At 46.3% G+C, this 21,181-nt stretch overlaps 1 protein-coding gene and 2 long non-coding RNA genes across 9 annotated transcripts in view; 2 read left to right on the top strand and 1 right to left on the bottom strand.

Moving 5' to 3' along the window:
- The window catches only part of LOC308474700, a 44,904-nt gene that overhangs the window by 186 nt on the left and 23,537 nt on the right, over positions 1 to 21,181 (top strand). The window lies entirely within an intron of this gene.
- On the top strand, positions 29 to 10,328 carry LOC308474771. Its single transcript, XR_013984946.1, has 2 exons — positions 29 to 358; positions 10,239 to 10,328. It is a non-coding gene; the product is annotated as an uncharacterized lncRNA (long non-coding RNA).
- The window catches only part of LOC308474520 (uncharacterized protein), an 88,341-nt gene continuing 71,125 nt past the window's right edge, over positions 3,966 to 21,181 (bottom strand). For 5 of the 7 annotated variants that reach the window (XM_081000924.1, XM_081000925.1, XM_081000923.1 and 2 more), the window contains 2 exons: positions 8,183 to 8,309; positions 3,966 to 7,683 (listed from right to left, as the gene is read on the bottom strand). In XM_081000924.1, the coding sequence (XP_080857050.1) occupies positions 5,804 to 7,683; positions 8,183 to 8,309 (2,007 nt within the window). In that variant the 3' untranslated portion in view covers positions 3,966 to 5,803. Of the gene's footprint in view, positions 7,684 to 8,182; positions 8,310 to 8,541; positions 8,625 to 8,892; positions 8,975 to 18,984; positions 20,989 to 21,181 lie in introns of those variants that run through there. The other 2 variants (XM_081000926.1, XM_081000928.1) reach the window with 2 other exon arrangements.

Below are 21,181 nucleotides of genomic sequence, written 5' to 3'. Positions count from 1 at the left end.
TCTGTTTTCCCCTTCTCCTTGCGCCCTCCATCTTTCCCAACATCAGGGTCTTTTCCAGGGAGTCTTCTCTTCTCATGAGGTGGCCAAAGTCTTGGAGCCTCAGCTTCACGATCTGTCCTTCCAGTGAGCACTCAGGGCTGATTTCCTTCAGAATGGAGAGGTTGGATCTTCTTGCAGTCCATGGGACTCTCAAGAGTCTCCTCCAGCACCAGAATTCAAAGGCATCAATTCTTCGGCAATCAGCCTTCTTGATGGTCCAGCTCTCACTTCCATACATCACTACTGGGAAAACCAGAGCTTTAACTATACAGTCCATTGTTGGCAAGGTGATGTCTCTGCTTTTTAAGATGCTGTCGAGGTTTGTCGTCGCTTTTCTCCCAAGAGAAAAGCGTTTTTTACTTTTGTGACTGCTGTCCCCATCTGCAGTGAGATGGAGGGAGGAAGCCCCAAGTTCAGCTCTCTTTCCGGGGCCCGAAGCCAAGCAGAGCTCCTTCTGTCATTTTGCAAACTGCTCAGGATCCTTGTGGGCATCCGCATTAAAAACCCCCACTAGGCGTAGAGGATGTGGATCATTTGTTGTGTTGTTTTAATGGGATTTTTTGGAGAAAGGAATTGGAGAGGATGCTCATCCAATATGCAGACGGTACCAATCTGGGAGGGATAGTTGATGCCGAAGAAGACAGAATCAGGATTCAAAATGACCTTAACAGATTGGACAACTGGGTGCAAGCCAACAAAATGAATTGCAGTAGGGACAAATGTAAGGCTGTGCACCTAGGCAGGAACAGCCAGGTTGGCAACAGGGCCTCTTAGTAGTTTCCCCACCCTCAGAGTTTTGGGTGGAGGCCATCCTGGAGGCAGTTCCTCAACTGGGGGAATGCCCTCCCCACAGAAGCATACCTGGGCTTCTTGTCCATACTTCAGCCATCAAGAGACTTGTGTTTTGCGCCACCACCCCCTTCCTGTGACATCTGAAATAATGAAACAAATGTTGTAGTAATCATAGTAAAAAGGCTTAACAATCGGAACAACAGTCACATAAAGTGTCAAACTTGGGGGTGGGGGTGGAATTAAGCCTCGGGATACACATGGAGCCTGTTGGAATTTGCAGAGGCTTTCTTCATGGAACTTTGAAGTGTCAGGCATAGCCCTATTGGCTTTAGCCCAAACGTAGCAGAGTTTTCCTGCACAGCGAGGAAGCTAGTTGAGGTGGAAATGACTAGTCAGCTAGACTCAGAATAACTATTTACAGGATTTATTAAAAGGAAAAATAAAACCAGCAGAGTTTCTGCATACAAAACAAAGCAAAATAAATCCTTTCTTTCTCTCTCTCTCTCTCTACCATACACAGCACTTCTAACTCCTAACACACCTCACACCAAACTGTGCTAGCAATCCTAGATAACAGAGTTGAGTGCTGGTCGTTAACCAATCAGAGTAAGTAGTTTCTAGGTCAAGCAGACCTGGGCTTTCTGCCAAGAGTAAATTGACACTGCCTTGAGTTAATTGTGTGAAGCCAGAATCTGCAAGTTTCCCATGAGAATCAATTAACAGAAACTGAACATTTCTCCCCCGAGATTTTGGCATAACTAAGTGCACCCACACTAGAGCATCATGTGGAGGAAAAAGCAAAGCCTCCAGAAAACATGCTAAGCCCCGTCAGCATATGGCTCAGTTGGGTTGATCCAAGTTTAAATTTAATGACAATATCTTCATTTTGGAAAAACGCCCCCCACCCCACGTTCATCCATAGACCAACACTTCATGTTGTTTAATCGGTAGTGTTACCAGAATTTATAGAAAGGTGGGGGGTGTTGCCCCTCCAACGGACATCATACACCCCCCTACCAAAATCAACACAATCACTCCTGCAAATGTCCCCACAAAACACTTCATCACACAGTTTTTTCCTATCGCTATTCAAAAGGGCCTCCGCTGCACATTCCCAAATGTAACAATTCACTGATAAATGTATCTATGTGCTGGCTCAATGGGAAAACTTTAGACAGTCATATAAAACCAATCGTGTACTCAAAATCAAGAGAGTGTACAGTGGTACCTTTGATTCACAAATCGAAACCTACTTCCAGGTTTGCAGTGTTCTTAATTCAAGTTGTTCACAAATTAACTGTTCTTAAACCAAGGTACCACTGTGCTCAACTTGGCTGAGAAACAGGATCATGTATATATTTCCTTTTGTTTTTACTTAAGGGGTGTGAGGTGGAGGTCAGGGGAGGGATAGGGGCAAACTGCTGGAAAACCCTCCCAGGTTGTGACATAACTTATATCTTTGAGGTGGCTTCTTGCCTGGCACTCTGGGGCCAGGATGCCAGCGATTTAACACCTGGGGAAAGCACTGCTGGGTACGTGAATTGTAGCATGGGTGGAGCGGGCTGGTGGAAGAGGGTTTCCCAACTATTCTGAGCAATGGGGGGGGGGCGCTTTCAGGGAGCCCCCCAAAGGAGGTAGGGAAGGGGGCTGGGTACATGCTGTTCTCTGGGGCTGCAGGAGCCAGGTGCCCAGGCAAAGGGACAGGTTTTGCCCATGTAGTGGCTGCCTGGTTTATGTTTATTCTCTTGGAGGGAGAAGAACTAGTCTTGGGTCTGCTGAGGGAGGGGGGGCCAGGGGTCCCACTTTTTTGCCCACCGTTCTTCCATTTCTTATACATGCCCTTCTTAACTCTCAGCTCATCTGTAAGCTCCTTATGCAGCCACAACGGTTTCCTTAGATGTACCTTTGGGTGGCACTTTTTCTTTTATGAATCCCCCCCTTTAATACTGATACTTTATTGAAGGTTTCGGTAGAGAAATGAAGTTAAAAAGGTGGAGAAAGGTCTAAACAAAGCAAAATGAACTGCTTGAAAACACGATACAATACAATAAAGGGGTAAATAAGTAGACCGGTTATTTTTATAAATGCCTTCAAGATATTATATTTGCCACAGGCAAATATAGACTAGAACATGGTTGTTTTAGAGCCAGTGTGGTGTAGTGGTTAAGAGCGGTAGTCTCGTAATCTGGGGAACCGGGTTCGCATCTCCGCTCCTCCACATGCAGCTGCTGGGTGACCTTGGGCTAGTCAGACTTCTTTGAAGTCTCTCAGCCCCACTCACCTCACAGAGTGTTTGTAGTGGGGGAGGAAGGGAAAGGAGAATGTTAGCCGCTTTGAGACTCCTTAAAGGGAGTGAAAGGCGGGATATCAAATCCAAACTCTTCTTCTTCTTCTGTTTTAGTCGTACTGCCAGTGAAGAAGAGGACTGCCATGAGGCACATCAGAACAAAGCTCAGGCAAGAGTTTCAAACACAGCACACAGAGAGTCATAAAATACAGGACCATAAACATCAAAACATCCTACTACACACATTGGAAAGATTGCAGGTCATGGGATGTAAACACGCTTGACTCTATACTGATATAATTCCCTTATTTATCTAGCATACTCCCGGTCTGTTAGGTCTTAACTTACAACTCATCGGACAGATTTCTTAGCAACCAGGCCATCAGTGAGAAGGGACGAGGACCAGAATTTTCTCTCCTCTCTCTGGGCCTCACACAGATTCCAGGAGAAATAATAGAAGAAGAAGAAGAGTTTGGATTTGATATCCCGCCTTTCACTCCCCTTCAGGAGTCTCAAAGTGGCTAACATTCTCCTTTCCCTTCCTCCCCCACAACAAACACTCCGTGAGGTGAGTGGGGCTGAGAGACTTCAAAGAAGTGTGACTGGCCCAAGGTCACCCAGCAGCTGCATGTGGAGGAGCGGAGACGCGAACCCGGTTCCCCAGATTAGGAGACTACCGCTCTTAACCACTACACCACACTGGCTCTTCCCCAGATAGTTCTTCCCCAGATGCTAACTCCACACATAACTCTTTGGCAAAACATCCATTTCCCTCCTAGAAGCCCATGCAATGTTCACACAGCATAGGAAGAAAGCACAAGGGTTACAAAATGCAGACACAGAGGAATCATTCACTGATGCATTCTATCGGAAGGTTAAATGCAATTACTACTGGAACAGTTAGAACAAAGTCAAAAGTTATATCTAATGTCTAATTAAATATCCACATTTTACATTAGAAACAATTTCAGTCTTTCAGCAGAAGGAAGGGCATGAGTTGTCCACATATAGTTGTTGGTATGTGGTTTAGGGTAATATTAGTAAAGGTAAAGGGACCCCTGACCGTTGGGTCCAGTCGTGGCCGACTCTGGGGTTGCAGTGCTCATCTCGCTTTATTGGCCGAGGGTGCCGGCGTACAGCTTCCGGGTCATGTGGCCAGCATGACTAAGCCGTTTCTGGCGAACCAGAGCAGCACACGGAAACGCCGTTTACCTTCCCGCCGGAGTGGTACCTATTTATCTACTTGCACTTTGACGTGCTTTTGAACTACTAGGTTGGCAGGAGCAGGGACTGAGCAACGGGAGCTCACCCCGTCTCGGGGATTCGAACCGCTGACCTTCTGATTGTCAAGTCCTAGGCTCTGTGGTTTAACCCACAGCGCCACCCGTGTCCCAGGGTAATATTATCCCGACAATTTCAATTCCCTGCCCCCAAAGTAGTATTTATACATCATAATACTTTCCTCCCAAAATGTGCAAGTGTCATACATTGCATCCAATAAATTATAAACATTATTTTTTGTTGTATAAGACATGATTCATAATCTAATGAAATATGAGCTACCGAAGTTAAAACTTTGTCCCACTGACGGGGTGAGACAGGAACCTCCAGTTCTTTATTCTGTTCGTTTCTCAGGTTTTGTATGTCAAATTGAATGACTGAAACCAGGTATCTATAGAAAACAATCCCTTGCTTTTTAGTCTCAAAGGATTTAGCCAATTGTTCTAATATCTCAGGTGTCTTAGATTCTGTAAAAGCTGCTGGTCCAAATAAAGATGTTAAAACATGTTGCAGCTGCAAGTATTGCCATTGATCCAGCCCCTCTCATAAACCATGGTGGACACCTGGTTGGCCAATGTGGAAACAGCGGGGGCCCTTCTGATGTTCTCAGGCTCCTCTGCACTGGTACCTTCTTTAAAACACCCTCCTGCCTGCTGAGTCTATTGTCTATTCCTGCATTTCAAGGGATTGGACTGGATGCTCCTTGGGGTCCCTTACAATTCTACTGTTCTATGATCCAATGAAGATGATCTCCTCAGCTCCCACCTTTGGGTGCAAGATCACCTGAGACCGCTGGCGCACTGGCAAGCTGTCTTACATTCAACAGGGATCCAAGGCTCTTGCTCAACATCACCCTGGGCTCCCACATCCAAGACAGATCGTTCAACAGCACAACGACTTCTGGTGTCATGCTACTGGTGGAGAAGACAACATTCCGGACTACACTGGTGGAGAATGGAATAAACTGTTGGCTGTTCCTGAAGGAGCCAATCCTGAATTCTCCAACCAGATATCAAGCACATAGAGCATGTTGACTGAGGTCCTCCTCTGAGGGTCTTCTGCTGGTTCCCTCACAGCAAGAGGGAAATTACAGGGAACCTGGCAGAACGCTTTCTTGGTAGTGGTGCCAACCCTGTGGAACGCCCTGCCTTCAGATCTCAAGGAGATAAAGAACTACATAACTTTTAGAAGACATTGGGAAGTCTTTAATGTTTGATATTTTACTATGATTTATATATGCTGTAAGCTACCAAGAGTAGTTGGGGAAACCCAGTCAGATGGGTGGGGTATAAATATTATTTTTAATCCCAGAGGTTCCTTATGAGGAACGTTTGAGGGATTTGCATATGTTTAGCCTGGAAATTCAAAGTGTGATAGCCATGTGTGAACATGTGATAGTCATGTTCAAATATTATGATTCTCCCTGCTGTGAGTTCCTTGATGGAAACTGAGACTTTTTTTCCATTTGAAGCTCTTTCCACATTCCAAGCACTGATATGGTCTTTCCTCACTGTGAATTCTTTGATGGGAAATAAGATGTTCCTTCCTACTGAAGCAATTTCCGCATTCCAAGCACTTATACGGTTTCTCCCCTGTATGAATTCTTTGATGGGAAGTGAGTGTGGCCCTCCAAATGAAGCTCTTCCCACATTCTAAGCACTTATACGGTTTCTCTCCTGTATGAATCCTTTGATGGGTTGTGAGCTTAGATTTCTGACTGAAGCTCTTCCTACATTCTAAGCACTGATATGGTTTCTCTCCTGTATGAATTCCTTGATGAGCCATGAGCTTAGCTTTCTGACTGAAGCTCTTTCCACATTCCAAGCAGTTATAAGGTTTCTCTCCTGTATGAATTATTTGGTGGGCTGTGAGCTTAGCCCTCTGACCAAAGCTCTTTCCACATTCCAAGCATTCATAAGGTTTCTCCCCCGTATGAATTCTTTGATGGGCTGTGAGCTTAGCCTTCTGAATGAAGCCTTTCCCACATTCAAGGCATTTATGGGGTTTCTCCCCGCTGTGAGTTATTTGATGGGAAGTGAGACGTTCCTTCCTAGTGAAGCACTTTCCACATTCCAGGCATGGATATGGTTTCTCCCCTGTATGAATTCTTTGATGGAAAAAGAGAGAGCTGCTGTGACTGAAGCTTTTTCCACACTCTAAGCACTTATGGGGTTTCTCCCCGCTGTGAGTTCTTAGATGGCAACTGAGATTGGAGCTGCGATTGAAGCCCTTTCCACATTCGGGGCACTGATATGGTTTCTCTCCTGTATGAACACTTAGATGAGCTGTGAGCTTGGCTTTCTGACTGAAGTTCTTTCCACATTCAAAGCACTGATAAGGTTTCTCCCCTGTATGAATTCTTTGATGGGAAGTGAGACTGTTCTTATAGGTGAATCTCTTTCCACATTCCAAGCACTGATATGGTTTCTCCCCTGTGTGAATTCTTAGATGGGAAGTGAGACTTTCCTTATGGGTGAATCTCTTTCCACATTCCAAGCACTGATATGGTTTCTCTCCTGTATGAATTCTTTGATGGGATGCAAGACTTTCCTTATGGGTGAATCTCTTTCCACATTCCAAGCATTCATATGGTTTCTCCCCTGTATGAATTCTTTGATGAGAAGTGAGCTTAGCCCTTTGACAGAAGCTCTTTTCACATTCCAAGCACTGATAGGGTTTCTTACTTGTATGAATTTTCTGATGGGAAGTGAGATGGGACCTCCGACTGAAGCTCTTTTCACATTCCAAGCACTGATATGGTTTCTCCCCTTTATGAATTATTTGATGAGATGTGAGTTTAGCCTTTTGACAGAAGCTCACTCCACATTCCAAGCACTCATATGGTTTCTCCCTTGTATGAATTCTTTGATGGGCCATGAGGTTAGAACTTTGCCTGAAGCTCTTTCCACATTCCATGCACTGATATGGTTTTTCTCCTGTATGTATTCTTTGATGGAGAGTGAGATTGAAGCTGTGACTGAAGCTCTTTCCACATTCCAAGCACTGATATGGTCTCTCCCTTGTATGAATTTTCTGATGCGACACCAGATTGCACCTCTGACTGAAACTATTTCCACATTCCAAGCATTGATGGGGTTTTTCCCCACTGTGTGTTCTTTGATGGGATGTGAGACTATCCTTCCGACTAAAAGTCTTTCTACATTCCAAGCACTGATAGTGATTCTTCCCAATGGGATTTATTTCATGGGATGTGGAATAGGAGGTTTCTCCTGTGTCAATTTTGTAATGGTCTCCATTGCTCATGATTTCCAATCCATCACCACCTGCATCAAAGAGAGAAATGGATTAGAACCTCAGGAAGAAATGGAGCCCCAAATTATTGAACAATACCCTTACTACAAGCTTTACTGCCTTTGTTGATGCTCATTAGCATACACACTGATGGGGACCAGAGCCTAGCACCTTCCAGGATAGATTATGATTGGCACAATCATGGAATCTCTGCCATCTGCAAAGTCAGTTGTCACTTTGGTCAACCAAAAGCCAAGAGAAGCAGAGACAAAAAACCTGACAAAAGCTATTTTAACTTCCCTCACCACTGTGAAGAACAGCATGAACATGGTTTAAGAAGCCATATGTGGAGGAAGAATATTGTCAGACCAAATGGTAGATAGCTCTCCATTCAAGGTGAGCTGTGAGGGAATTAGAATCCCAGATGTTGGTGGTGGTGCTATTGTGCTTCATCAAAATATTGAAAATTCCTCACATACAGATATGTATTGGATTTCAAAACAGATACTATGATCCAGCAGGAAGCCTTACTGAGAGAGTCCACGATCCTACGATTCTCCTCCATGACTTCCTTATGCAGAGCTCTCTGGTCAGGATCCAGCAACGCCCACTCCTCCTCTGTAAAATACACAGCTACATCTTTAAAACACAGAGGACCCTAAAAGGAAAAGGAAAAGGTCCGCCACTTAGACAGCATAAAGATTATCTACTATACATTGCTCGGTTGTTTTTTGTGTGCTAATTGTTGTGTTGTTTCAATGGGATTATTTTCCTACATATTTTAATTATGTATGCTTATTATAATGTTTTTATGGAATTCTTTTATTGTGCATTTTAATGGGCCCAGAGGCTCCCTGATTCTTTCCCCACAAAGCTCCTGATCACAATACCTGATCTGTTTCCACAGTTGCTGCTTCTCCTCCACTACCATGAAAAGATGGATGAGGAGGTCTGGGGGGCATCCTTCGGTCACCTGCGAGAGACAAAAGTCAAAGGGAAGCCATCAGCTCCTGCGTCTCTCAGAGCTTCAGCAGCGCATTTCAGGCTACAGATGGACCTTAGAAAAAGTCTTTCTTGCAAAGTGCATTTAGACATTTGTACTCATTTCAAATTTTAGTAGAGTCAAAATACAACTCTCCCCCCCCCTTGGGGCTTTCAGCCTCCCCTCAAAAGATGAACACAACCCACAAATTAGTTTCAAAATCCACAGAATGAGGAAAAAAAAACTCCTTCCTCCTTACCCAGCAGCCTCCCTCTAGTGTCCAATGGAGTCTTCTCTGCCTCACAGGAATCAGGGCCCATTTCTGCAAACAGATACTTTGCCTGAAATAGGATTCAAACAGAGAATGGGGGGAAGCGTTGGAAAAGAAATGGCAGAGGCAAAATCTTTGGGGGTATCAGATCTAACTCACTGAATGTTTTCCCAAAAATGATGAGCAATTAGTAGAGAATTTGGGGATACTCTCCCTCATGTTGGGAGCCTTTTGGGAGTTTCCAGAGGAAAGTCTCTCTCACCTGAAGCGTATGTAACCCGAGGTACCACTGAATTAAATTTATATACCACCCTATGCCTGCAGGCTTTCAGGGCAATTCACAAAATAAAACCAGAATATAAAACCGCAGAATAATCAAAATAAAAACAACCACCACCCGATAAACCCTCCCCCCCAAACACATTTTAAAAGGCCATAGGATGTCAATCAAATCAACCAAAGGCCTGGTGAAAAAGGAACATTTTTGCCTGGTGCCTAAAGGTGTATATCGAAGGCGCTTGGGGGAACTTCCCTGGGGAGAGCATTCTTCACATGGGGAGCCACTGCAGAGAAGGCCCCGTTCCTGTGCTGCCACCCTCCGGACCTCTCAAGGAGGAGGGACACAAAGAAGGGCCTCAGATGATCTCAGGGTCCTGATAGGTTCATATGGAGAGAGGCGGTCCTTGAGGAACTGTGGTTCTGACCCATTTAAGGCTTAATAGGTCAAAACCAGCACACTGAATGGGCAGCCAGTGCAGTCGGACCAGGATTGGTGCAATATGTTCAAACCGTCTTGCTCCGGTGAGCAACCTGGCCACTGAATTCTGCACCAGCTGAAGTTTCCGAACCGTCTTCAGAGGCAGCCCAACGTGTAACGCATTGCAGTAATCTAACCTTGAGGTTGCCAGAGCATAAACAGCAGTAGTTAGGTGATCCCTGTCCAGACTGGGGCGTAGTTGGGCCACCAGCCGAAGCTGATGGAAGGCGCTCTGGGCCACGGAGGCCACCTGAGCCTGGAGCGACAGGAAAGGATCCAGGAAGACCCCCAAGCTATGAAGCTGCTCCTTCAGAGGAAGTGTAACCCCATCAAGAGCAGGCCATCTCCCTAGAACGGTATACTAAAAATGATGAAGTTAAATCAATGACTTTGGTTATAATATACAATTTTTATCATGGGAAAAGTTATGGAATGAGGATATGAAGTTTACGGCTTGCGGTTCTGTTGAAAGAAACCTATATGAAAATGATGTACTGTTGGTACCTAACACTGAGTAAAATTGCACAAATGTATAGAACCAGCTCAAATTTGTGCTGGAAATGTAAAAGGAAAGAAGGTACCTTTTATCATATGTGGTGGTCCTGTGGAGTGGTAAAAGCGTTCTGGGAAATGATATATACTGAATTAAAGAAAGCGTTTAAGAAAAGTTTTGTCATCACCAACATCATCAAGGAGTGTGGTGGAGTCTCCTTCTTTGGAGGTCTTTAAGCAGAGGCTTGACAACCATATGTCAGGAGTGCTCTGATGGTCTTTCCTGCTTGGCAGGGGGTTGGACACTATGGCCCTTGTGGTCTCTTCCAACTCTATGATTCTATGATTCTATGATCATCAATTTTAATTTGTATACTGTCTTTCTATCTTACAATACTCAAGGCGGTTTACAAGCTGAAGAAACAGAAAATGTACATCTTCTAACAATCTAATGCAATACAAAACATAACTTTAAAATAGGCAGCCTACATCAAAATAGCAACATTCAACCATTACTTAGAATAGTATAACATAATAATAACATATAAAAGTTAAACAGAAATCCACTCAACAGATACAATAATATCTAAAGTATAACACTGGGCAACAATTTTTTACTTTTTGAATGTTGTCTAGATTTCTACAACTGATTTAGGGTATTTTTGCACTGCTGAATCAGGAAATGGCATCCGTTTCTCTCCATCAGGTCAGGTTTTTGTGCCATGTTGATTTGAAAAAAATCAGATTTTGTGACAAAATCGATTACATTTTTGTGGCATTATCAGCTGATTTTTGTCAACACATATAATCCTAAATATATTTTTAAGAGAAAAAAATCTTTTTTCCAACAACATATATTGATGACCTGATAGAAACATCGATTACTGTAAACTGATTGGTGGACATTGATAAAGGTAAGTACATGTAAATTGCATGTTGCTTCACCATTTTACAAACTTCAGGGCTTGAACTTCCGTTTCTTGGAACTCCAGGAATGCTCAGCGGCAGGGAGGTCTCTCTTCAGAGTCCAACAGTAGTCAGCCATCATGACTGCGTCCCAGCGACCCTGATACCTGGTCTCCATCTCTTTCATGTCCTGATGGAATCTCTCCCCCTGCTCGTCACTCATTGAACCCAGGTTCTCAGGTCCATATGTGAAAATAGGTAGTGCATCTTGACGCTCATGTTGCAGCCCAGGTTTCTGAAAGCAGTCAGCATGTTGTTGACAAGTTCTGCGTAGTTTCTGGCCTTATTGTTGCCAAGAAGGTTCTTCACTACCAGAACAAATGCCTTCCACGCTTCCAGTTCCACTTCGTTCATTGAGTTTCCGAACTCTGGATCTCTGATGAGCTGACGGATCTGAGGACCGTCAAAGATGCCAGCTTTCAACTTCTCCATGGTCAATCCTGGAAAAGCCTGGCACAAGTAAGTGAAGCAGTCACCATCCTTGTCCAGGGTCTTGGTGAACTGCTTGATTAAGCCGAGCTTGGTGTGCAGCGGTGGGAAGAGTATTCTGTCTCTGTCCACCAGAGGGTTGTTGATGACGTTCCTTTTTCTGCAAGGCACCAATTCCTCCCGCACAGGCCAGTCCTTCTTCGTGTAATGCTGAGCACGGTCCCTACTATCCCACATGCACAGAAAACATGGGAACTTGGTGGAGCCAGACTGTTGTCCCAACAGTTCACCATCTTCAGGTCAACACAAATAAACCACTTATGCTGATCATAACCAATTTTCTCCAGCACATACTTCACCCCTTCATAGTTCTCCTTCAATGTACTCGAGTGAGCCAGGGGTTTTGATCCCCCAACTTTATGCTTTGCCGCACCAATTTATGGTAGATTTCGAGGCTTTATGACTTCAAACTGATCCCTTTTCGACATAATCACCCAGAACTATTGGACCTGAATACTTCTTGTCATTAAAATAATCATTTCCAATCAAAACAATTATTCGACATGGCATTTTACCCCCAGCAACTTCTTCTAAAATGCTCCACACAAGCGTACATGTGAACAAAAACGTAAAAAAACGACATGTGGCCATAGCTCAAAAACTTGACCTGATTGAGCAAAACCAATGTGATTTTTGGATTCAGTGCATCAGATTCATCCTAAATCAGCTGAAAAAACGCAGACAACAAATTTGTTGTTGACCAGTGTAATCAATAAAACAACGGCAAGCCACAGTACACAAAACAATACAATACACATTGAGAAGCAGAGGGTGGGGCAAGGCAGGTGGAAGGAGGCCTTGCCTGATGGAGTCTCTCCCCTCACCCTTTGTCAGAAAACCAGAGGCTTTTCTGTTATAATATAATATGTGATGAATTACCAGAGAAAATAAGAGACTGTTTACATATGCAACGACAGCAGAATGTTTTTGGCCCAGAGATGGAAAGAAGGTGAAGTACCGACTAAAGAAGAGCGGCAGACCAAACTGATGGAATGCGCAGAAATGGCGAGACTAAGGGGAAAGATCAGAAACCAGGAAGAACAAGTATTTTTAAAAGACTGGAATAATTTTATTGTTTACTTGAAAGACCACTGTAGACAGTTAAAATCATGGGCAGGGATACAAGGAGACTTGCAATGTGAACTGAACTTTGGTTACTATGGTTACATAAGTGATGGATAATGGTAAAAGATGCAGGAAAAAGGGAAAAGATAACATCTTCAGAACTGGAACCCATGTGGTGGAAGGTCTGAAAGAACCTTGTTACTGTTTATGTTTTGGAAAGGTTACAGGTATCGTGTATAACTTTATGTAAAACCAATTTAATTTTTTTTAAGAGCAGGCCATCTCCCACCCATCTGGTCTAGGGCACCACCCACTAACTGCCTCAGTCTTATCTGGATTGAGTTTCAGTTTGACATTGAGTTTCAGACATCCACTCCACCTTCCTCCCAGGGAAGGCAAAAAGAGCAGAGACTGCTATAGACTACTAAAAATGCTGAAAAACGGAGGGACACATTCCATGCTGGATGCCATCAGACGGTTGACTCATGTTCAGCTTGTGGTCCACTAAGACCATTAGACCTCTGCAATTCTATGATTCTATGTGAAACACCACGTTTGCCAGCAGCACATGTGAAAAGGATCTAAGGGTCTTAGGACACCAAAAGCTTAACGTGAGTCAACAAGGTGAGTCAGTAGCAAAATAAGGTAATGCTATTTTAGGCTATCTCAACAGGCGTCTAATGTCCAGGTCCTGGGAAGTAATACTATGTTCCTTTCTGATTGCTCAGACCACACCTGGAGTCCTGTGCTCAATTCTGGATGTCACAATCAAAGGAGGATATTGAGAAGTTGGAATCTGTGCAGAGAAGGGTGACCAATATAATCAAGTGTCAGGGAACTGCCATCGGAAGGAAGGGAGGTGAAAGGGCTCACACAGGTTGGGAGAGACTCAGCAGCTGAAGAGGGAACCAGTAGGGGGAGAGGAGGTGAGCTGAGGGAAAGTGAGCAGGAGGGATGGCTCCGAGACACTTCCAGCGAAAACAGTGGGGAGGTTTCAGGACCTCCTGTAGGGACACCCACTCCTCGCCGGAAACTGTCACGCAGAGAGTCCAGAAGACGTGTTTCCGTTAAGGAGCTTTTATGTTGGAAGCGATTCCGAAAGCAACCACTGTCGGAATCTGCCAGCGACTGACGGAGCCATGTTTAAGGGGCTCCGTTACAGACAGAGGTTTGCAAACTTGACCAAACTCTGAGGGACTTGGATTTTACGCACAAGCAGCTCATCGTCCCATCACAGCATTCCGACAGTCTCCGTGAGCAGCTTGTGCAGGAGAAGGCATCATGAGCAACCCAGCCGGAACCGGAGAAGCAGGAGCTGGAGCGGGTCCAAGCCTGGAAGAAAGGTACTGGGCGTTGGAGGTCCAGCTAGCGCTGCAGACGGCGAGGCTCGAGGAGAGGAGGGCTCAAGATGCAGAGAAGGGGAAAACCACCCCGCTCGCCAGAAAGTTGCCAGGATTGGTGCAGAAGTTTGGGGGGGAGGCCAAGGACTATCATGCCTTTAGGACAGAGATGCAATATGCCCTTAATCTGCAGTTTGATGACTTTCCCGACGAGGAATCGCGGGTGGCTTTTGTGATTGGGCATCTCGAAAAGGGGGCGAAAGACTGGGTGAGGCCCCTGATGGCAACGAATAATGACATCCTGAAGGACACGAGGAAGTTTTTTCGTGCCATGGATCTGATGTTTTCCAGCGATATTGAGCAGGGAGTGGTACGCAGACAGTTAAGGGCGTGCAAACAGGGGAGCCGATCTGTTCGTGAGTACTGGACTGAGTTTACCATGTTGATCCATAAATTGGGGTGGGATCTATCGGCGGAACCCATTCAAATGCTCTTTGAAGAAGGGCTTTCTTCGGCTGTGAAAGACGAACTTTCCCGGGCGCCCAGGGCGGAGTCTATGGACCAGCTGACCAAATCAGCGCTGACCATAGGAGCGCGCCAAGAGGCGAGAGCCTTGGAGAGGCGGGAAGGGAAGGGGGAACGTTGGAGGGAGCTTCGCATTCCAGAGATTCCAGAGCCACCGTTCCCGCCGGGAGAGCCGATGGAAATTGGAACAGCGCGCGCGCGCGCAGTTTCAAAGCCCAGTGAAGAGCGGAAGAAGGAGGGAAAGGGCGCCAAGAAATGTTATCTCTGCCAACAGCCAGGTCATTTTGCCAGAGTCTGCCCCCAAAGAAAGGAATGGCAAGGAATGGCGGGAGCTGTTGGGGAGAGGGAGGAAAAGGTACCGGAGCAAGTAAAAGCCAACGCCTGGCTGCCACCGTCGGGGCACAGCAGCCAGGCCAAAGAGCAGTGAAAGTGCCCACGCCGGAACCTCCTAAACCCGCCCTAGTGATAGAGGTGTTACTAGAGCTGCCTAACGGACACCCACTAAAGATAAAGGCGCTATTGGACTCAGGCAGCTCCTGCAATTTCATGAGTAAGGAGTTTGCTGCTGAGCACCAGATACAGACTATCCCTTTAAGTAACCCTTTGCAGGTGACCACGATCGATGGAAGGGAGCTGCTGGGAGGAGAAGTCAGCCAGCAGACCGTCCCAATGATAATGAGGGTAGCAAGACACACTGAGCTAATAGCGTTTAATGTGGCTACCTTGGGAGGAGCTCCCATTATTTTGGGGATGAGCTGGCTAGCATTACATGATCTGCTAGTGGGCTGGCATCAGAGAGTGGTCTCCTTTGGGTCAGCACATTGTCTAGAACACTGCAAAGAGCGGGAGGCTCAAGGAGGGGCCAGAGCCACTCTAGCAGGGACGGAAGTAACGGAGAAGGGGAAGGTTCCCCAACAATACGCAACGTCTTCAGCGAGAGGGAGGCAAACAAACTACCCCCACGTAGACCCTTTGACTGTCAAATCAATTTACTCCCTGGGGCACAGCTCCCTGTAGGCAAGCTGTACGCCATGTCAGACAGAGAGATGCAGGAGCTAAGGGAGTTCATTGACAAGAACCTGAAGAGAGGGTTCATCAGAGAGTCCAGGGCGGTGGGGGGCAGCCCAGTGTTTTTTGTGGATAAAAAAAACACGGACAAACCTAGACTTGTAGTGAACTTCAGGGCCTTAAATGCAGTGTCAGAACCAGTGACTTTCCCGATGCCCAGAATTGATGACATTTTGACAAGGGTCAGGAAGGGAAAGATTTTTACTAAACTGGACCTGAGGGGGGCGTACAACCTGATACGAATAAGGAAGGGGGATGAATGGAAAACCACCATGTTCACCCCTTTGGGGGCATTTGAATATTTAGTTATGCCCTTCGGCTTACAAGCAGGCTCCGCGTGCTTTCAATCGTTTATGAACCACGTCCTGGGGCCTTTGCTTTACAAGAATTGTGTGGCCTTCTTAGATGACGTGTTAGTATATTCAGAGAATGAGGAGCAGCATGTAAAAGACGTCAGGGAAGTGTTGGGCAAACTGCAAGCCAATCAGCTGTGGGTGAAGCTAGAGAAGTGTCAGTTTCATGCCAAGGAGGTGGAATTCCTGGGGTACCGCTTGTCGGACAAGGGATTGGCCATGGATCCTGGCAAGGTCCAAGCGGTACTGGAATGGAAAACACCGAAAACAAGGAAGGATGTGCAAAGATTCCTTGGATTTGGAAACTTCTATCGGAAGTTCATCAGAAATTTTGCCCACTTGACGGCGCCCATTACGGACTGTCTCAGCAGTAAGAGGAAATTCGTTTGGACGGCGGAGGCAGAGCGAGCTTTTGAGGAGCTGAAAAGGGCGTTCGCTTCGGAAGAACAGCTCCTGCATGTGGATTTACAAAAACCGATGCGAGTGGAAACGGACGCATCAGACCGGGCTGTGGGGGCGGTGCTTCTGCAGCCTGGCAAGGAGGAGTCGGAGTGGAGACCGTGTGCCTTTTTTTCGCGAAAGCTGAACAAATCTGAGAGGAACTACACGGTGTATGACCGAGAACTACTAGCCATTCATGAAGCGTTCAGGAGATGGAGGCATTTATTAATTGGGGCACAACATAAGGTGCAAGTGTGCACGGACCACAAGAACTTAGAGTATTGGAGAACGGCACGAGTGCTCAACCAACGGCAAGTGAGATGGGCCCAGGAGTTCTCCAAATTCCACTTTGAAATTTGTTATGTGCCAGGTCCAGAAAATGTTAGGGCGGACGCTCTCTCACGCAAACCTGAATATTTGGAAGGGGAGGGGGCACCCGAAGAGAGACATGTCATCCCAGAGGACCGCTGGGTGTGTGGGGCGGCATTGGTGGGGCAAAGAGAACTGGTAGAGGAAACAGAGAATGATGAATATGCCCAGAATAAGCTCAGAGGTCTTAGGGGTGAGGGAGAGGAACCAGGGGGTTTCGAGGAAAGAAATGGAGCTTTGTATTACAAAGGGGCACTGTATATCCCTGAAGGAGACTTAAGGGGGAGGGTACTCAAGCAGTTGCACGACAGCCCCACGGCGGGGCATTTTGGACAACACAAAACCATGTGGTTGGTCACCAGGGAATTTTGGTGGCCTAAGGTGAGGGAAGATGTACGGGAGTATGTAAGAGGGTGCGAGCAATGCCAGCGAGCCAAAGGGGAGAGGCGGGCGCCGGCGGGGCTATTAGAACCCTTACCAACCCCAGAACGACCTTGGGAGGCAGTGTCGATAGATTTTATGACTGATCTGCCGAAGTCCAAGGGGAAAACAGCCATCATGGTGGTGGTAGACCTACTAACAAAGATGTGCCACTTTGTAGCCTGCTCGCATGCAGTCACGGCGGAAGAGACAGCGAAGTTATTTGTAGAACACATTTTTAGGTTGCACGGGGTGCCATTGAGGGTGGTCTCAGATCGAGGAAAACAATTTACTTCCAGGTTCTGGAGGAAGCTCATGAGCTTACTGCAGGTGGAGGTCAACTTTTCGACTGCCCGGCACCCTGAAACCAACGGGCAGGCGGAAAGAGCAAACGGTGTCCTCCAGCAATACCTGAGGTGTTATGTCAATGACAGAGAGAATGACTGGGTAGAAAAGTTGGCGCTGGCGGAATTTGCCTACAACAATGCCGAGAATGTGTCCACAGGGATGAGCCCCTTCTTGGTTAATTATGGGTGTCATCCCAGGGCTTTCCCAGGGGGAGAAGGGGAGAGATGGAGCGTCCCGGCAGCCGAGCATTTTGTAGAAGAAATGGAAGCAATCCATCGTCAGCTCCAACTCAGCTTAGAAAGGGCGAAGGAAGAATACAAGAGGCAGGCAGACAAGAACCGAAGGGAAGGTGAAACCATAAGGGTGGGAGATAGGGTGTGGCTGTCAACCCAAGGGTTGCCGTTCAAAGGAGGTTGTAAGAAATTAAGACCCAGGAGATTGGGTCCCTTTGAGGTCATTCAACAGGTCAACCCAGTGGCTTTCAGGCTCCGGTTACCCAACCACATGAAACTGCACCCAGTATTTCACAGGTCGTTACTGTCACCGTATGAGGGGGGACGAGAAGGGATGTCCACTCGGGGACCGATCATAGAAGAAAGGGAATGCAGCAGCCATGTGGCAGAAATCCTCGACGCCAGGTGGAAGGGGGATCAGGTGGAGTATTTGGTAGCGTGGGAAGGAGAACCGGAGTCAGAAAACACTTGGGTAATGGCAGAAGATATCAATGACGAGGTATTGATAGAAACGTTCCATCAAAGGTTCCCAAGGAAACCTCAGCCTGTGGAGAGGTTCCGGAGGGAATACTTTGGGACCACCGATGAGGAGGAGGAGTTGGAAGGATTCCCGGACTCGGAAGGGGAAGGGGAGATGGACTCTGAGGAGGAGGAGTACTTCAAGACCAGGAACCGCAACAGGTGGAGAGAAGTGTTCGAGACATCGGAAGGTGAAGGAAGTTCCTTCCGGGGTTTTGCCTCCTCACCGCCCATAGAGGAGGGGGCGGGAGGGGGTGAAGGGGGCCCTGGAGGGGAGGTGGATGTCAGGGAACTGCCATCGGAAGGAAGGGAGGTGGAAGGGCTCACACAGGTTGGGAGAGACTCAGCAGCTGAAGAGGGAACCAGTAGGGGGAGAAGAGCTGAGCTGAGGGAAAGTGAGCAGGAGGGATGGCTCAGAGACACTTCCAGTGAAAACAGTGGGGAGGTTTCAGGACCTCCTGTAGGGACACCCACTCCTCGCCGGAAACTGTCACGCAGAGAGTCCAGAAGACGTGTTTCCGTTAAGGAGCTTTTATGTTGGAAGCGATTCCGAAAGCAACCACTGTCGGAATCTGCCAGCGACTGACGGAGCCATGTTTAAGGGGCTCCGTTACAGACAGAGGTTTGCAAACTTGACCAAACTCTGAGGGACTTGGATTTTACACACAAGCAGCTCATCGTCCCATTACATCAAGCATTTGGAAACCAAGCCTTTTAAGGAACGATAGAAGGAGCTGGGTAGGCTTAGACTGGAAAAGAGGAGATTGAGAGGACATATGAGACCCATCTTCAAATACCATGATTCTCCCTGCTATGAGTTCCTTGATGGTAAGTGAGACTTTTCTTCCATTTGAAGCTCTTTCCACATTCCAAGCACTGATATGGTCTCTCCTCACGGTGAATTGTTTGATGGGAAGTAAGATGTCCCTTCTTACTGAAGTTCTTTCCACATTCCAAGCATTGATATGGCTTCTCCCCTGTATGACTTCTTTGATGGGAAGTGAGACTATTCTTGCGATTAAAGCTCTTCCCACATTCTAAGCACTGATATGGTTAATCCCCTGTACGAATACTTTGATGGGATATGAGATGGTCCTTCCGACTGAAACTCTTTCCACACTCCAAGCATTTATAGGGTTCATACCTTGTATGCCTTCTTTGATGGCAAGTCAGACTTCTCTTCCTACTGAAGCTCTTTCCACATTCCAAGCACTGATGTGGTTTCTCCCCTGTATGAATTCTTTGATGGGAAGTGAGATCCTGCTTTTGACTGAAGCTCTTTCCACATTCCAAGCACTGATACGGTTTCTCTCCTGTATGAATTCTTTGATGGGAAGTGAGACCCGGCCTGTGACTGAAGCTCTTTCCACATTCCAAGCACTGATACGGTTTCTCCCCTGTATGAATTATTTGATGGGATGTGAAACTTTTTTTCCAGGTGAACTTCTTTCCACATTCCAAGCACTGATACGGTTTCTCCCCTGTATGAATTCTTTGATGGGAAGTGAAACTATTCTTGCTAGTGAAGTTCTTCCCACATTCTAAGCACTGATGGGGTATCTCCCCAGTGTGAATTGTTTGATGGGAAGTGAGCTGGCAGCCCCTAACGAAGCCCCTTCCACATTCAAAGCATTTATATGGTTTCTCTCCTCTGTGAATTCTTTCATGTGAAGTAAGGGAATCCTTCCGACTAAAATTCTTTCCACATTCCAAGCACTGATATGGTTTCTCCCCTGTATGACTTCTTTGATGGGCTGTGAGCTTAGCTTTCTGCCTGAAGCTCTTTCCACATTCCAAGCACTGATATTGTTTCTCCGCTGTATGAATTCTTTGATGGGAAGTGAAACTATTCTTGCTAGTGAAGTTCTTCCCACATTCTAAGCACTGATGGGGTTTCTCCCCTGTATGAATTCTTTGATGAGCTGTGAGCTGAGTTTTCTGCCTGAAGCTCTTCCCACATTCCAAGCACTGATATGGTTTCTCCCCTGTATGAATGCTCTGATGGGAAGTGACCTGAGCTTTCTGCCTGAAGCTCTTTCCACATTCCAAGCACTGATATGGTTTCTCCCCTGTATGAATCCTCTGATGGCGTATGAGATGGGCCCGTTTCCTGAAGCTCTTTCCGCATTCCAAGCACTGATATGGTTTCTTCCCTGTATGAATGCTCTGATGGGAAGTGAGATGGGACCGATTCCTGAAGCTCTTTCCGCATTCCAAGCACTGATATGGCTTCTCCCCTGTATGAATTCTTTGATGGGATATGAGATGGTCCTTCCAACTGAAGCTCTTCCCATACTCCAAGCACTGATATGGTCTCTCCCGACTATGAATTGCTTGATGATAAGTGAGATGTCTCTTCAGTTTGAAGCTCTTTCCACATTCCAAGCACTTGTATGGTTTCTCCCCTGTATGAATTCTTTGATGATCTGTGAGCTTAGCTTTCTGCCTGAAGCTCTTCCCACATTCCAAGCACTGATATGGTCTCTCCCTGCTGTGAGTTCTTTTAGGGAAAGTGAGAAATGTCTTCTGACGAACCGTCTTACCATCTTCCAAGTACTGATAACAATTTTTCCCAATAGGATATATTTTATGGGAAGTAGAATGGGAGCTCTCTCCACACTCCAAATATTTATACAACTTCCCCACTGTGTGAATGTTGTCATGGTTTCCCTTGTTCATAATTTCCAATCCATCTCCACCTGCATCAAAGAGAGAAACACATTAGAGCCTTAGGAAGAAAGAGCCCCAAATTATGGAAGACTGCTAATGAATGTTTGTGATCGATGAAGAACGGAAGGGTGTTAGATCTGAGGTCTTACTACAGGGTTCACTGCCTTTATTGACTCTCATTGACGCACAGATTGATGGGAACCTGAGATTCAAACAGCCTGG

This window comes from Podarcis pityusensis, assembly GCF_964106645.2.
Source record: "Podarcis pityusensis genome assembly, chromosome: 3".
Classification (NCBI taxonomy): Eukaryota; Metazoa; Chordata; class Lepidosauria; order Squamata; family Lacertidae; genus Podarcis; species Podarcis pityusensis.
Note: the sequence above shows the minus strand (reverse complement) of the source record. Positions and strands in the feature narration are given on the sequence as shown.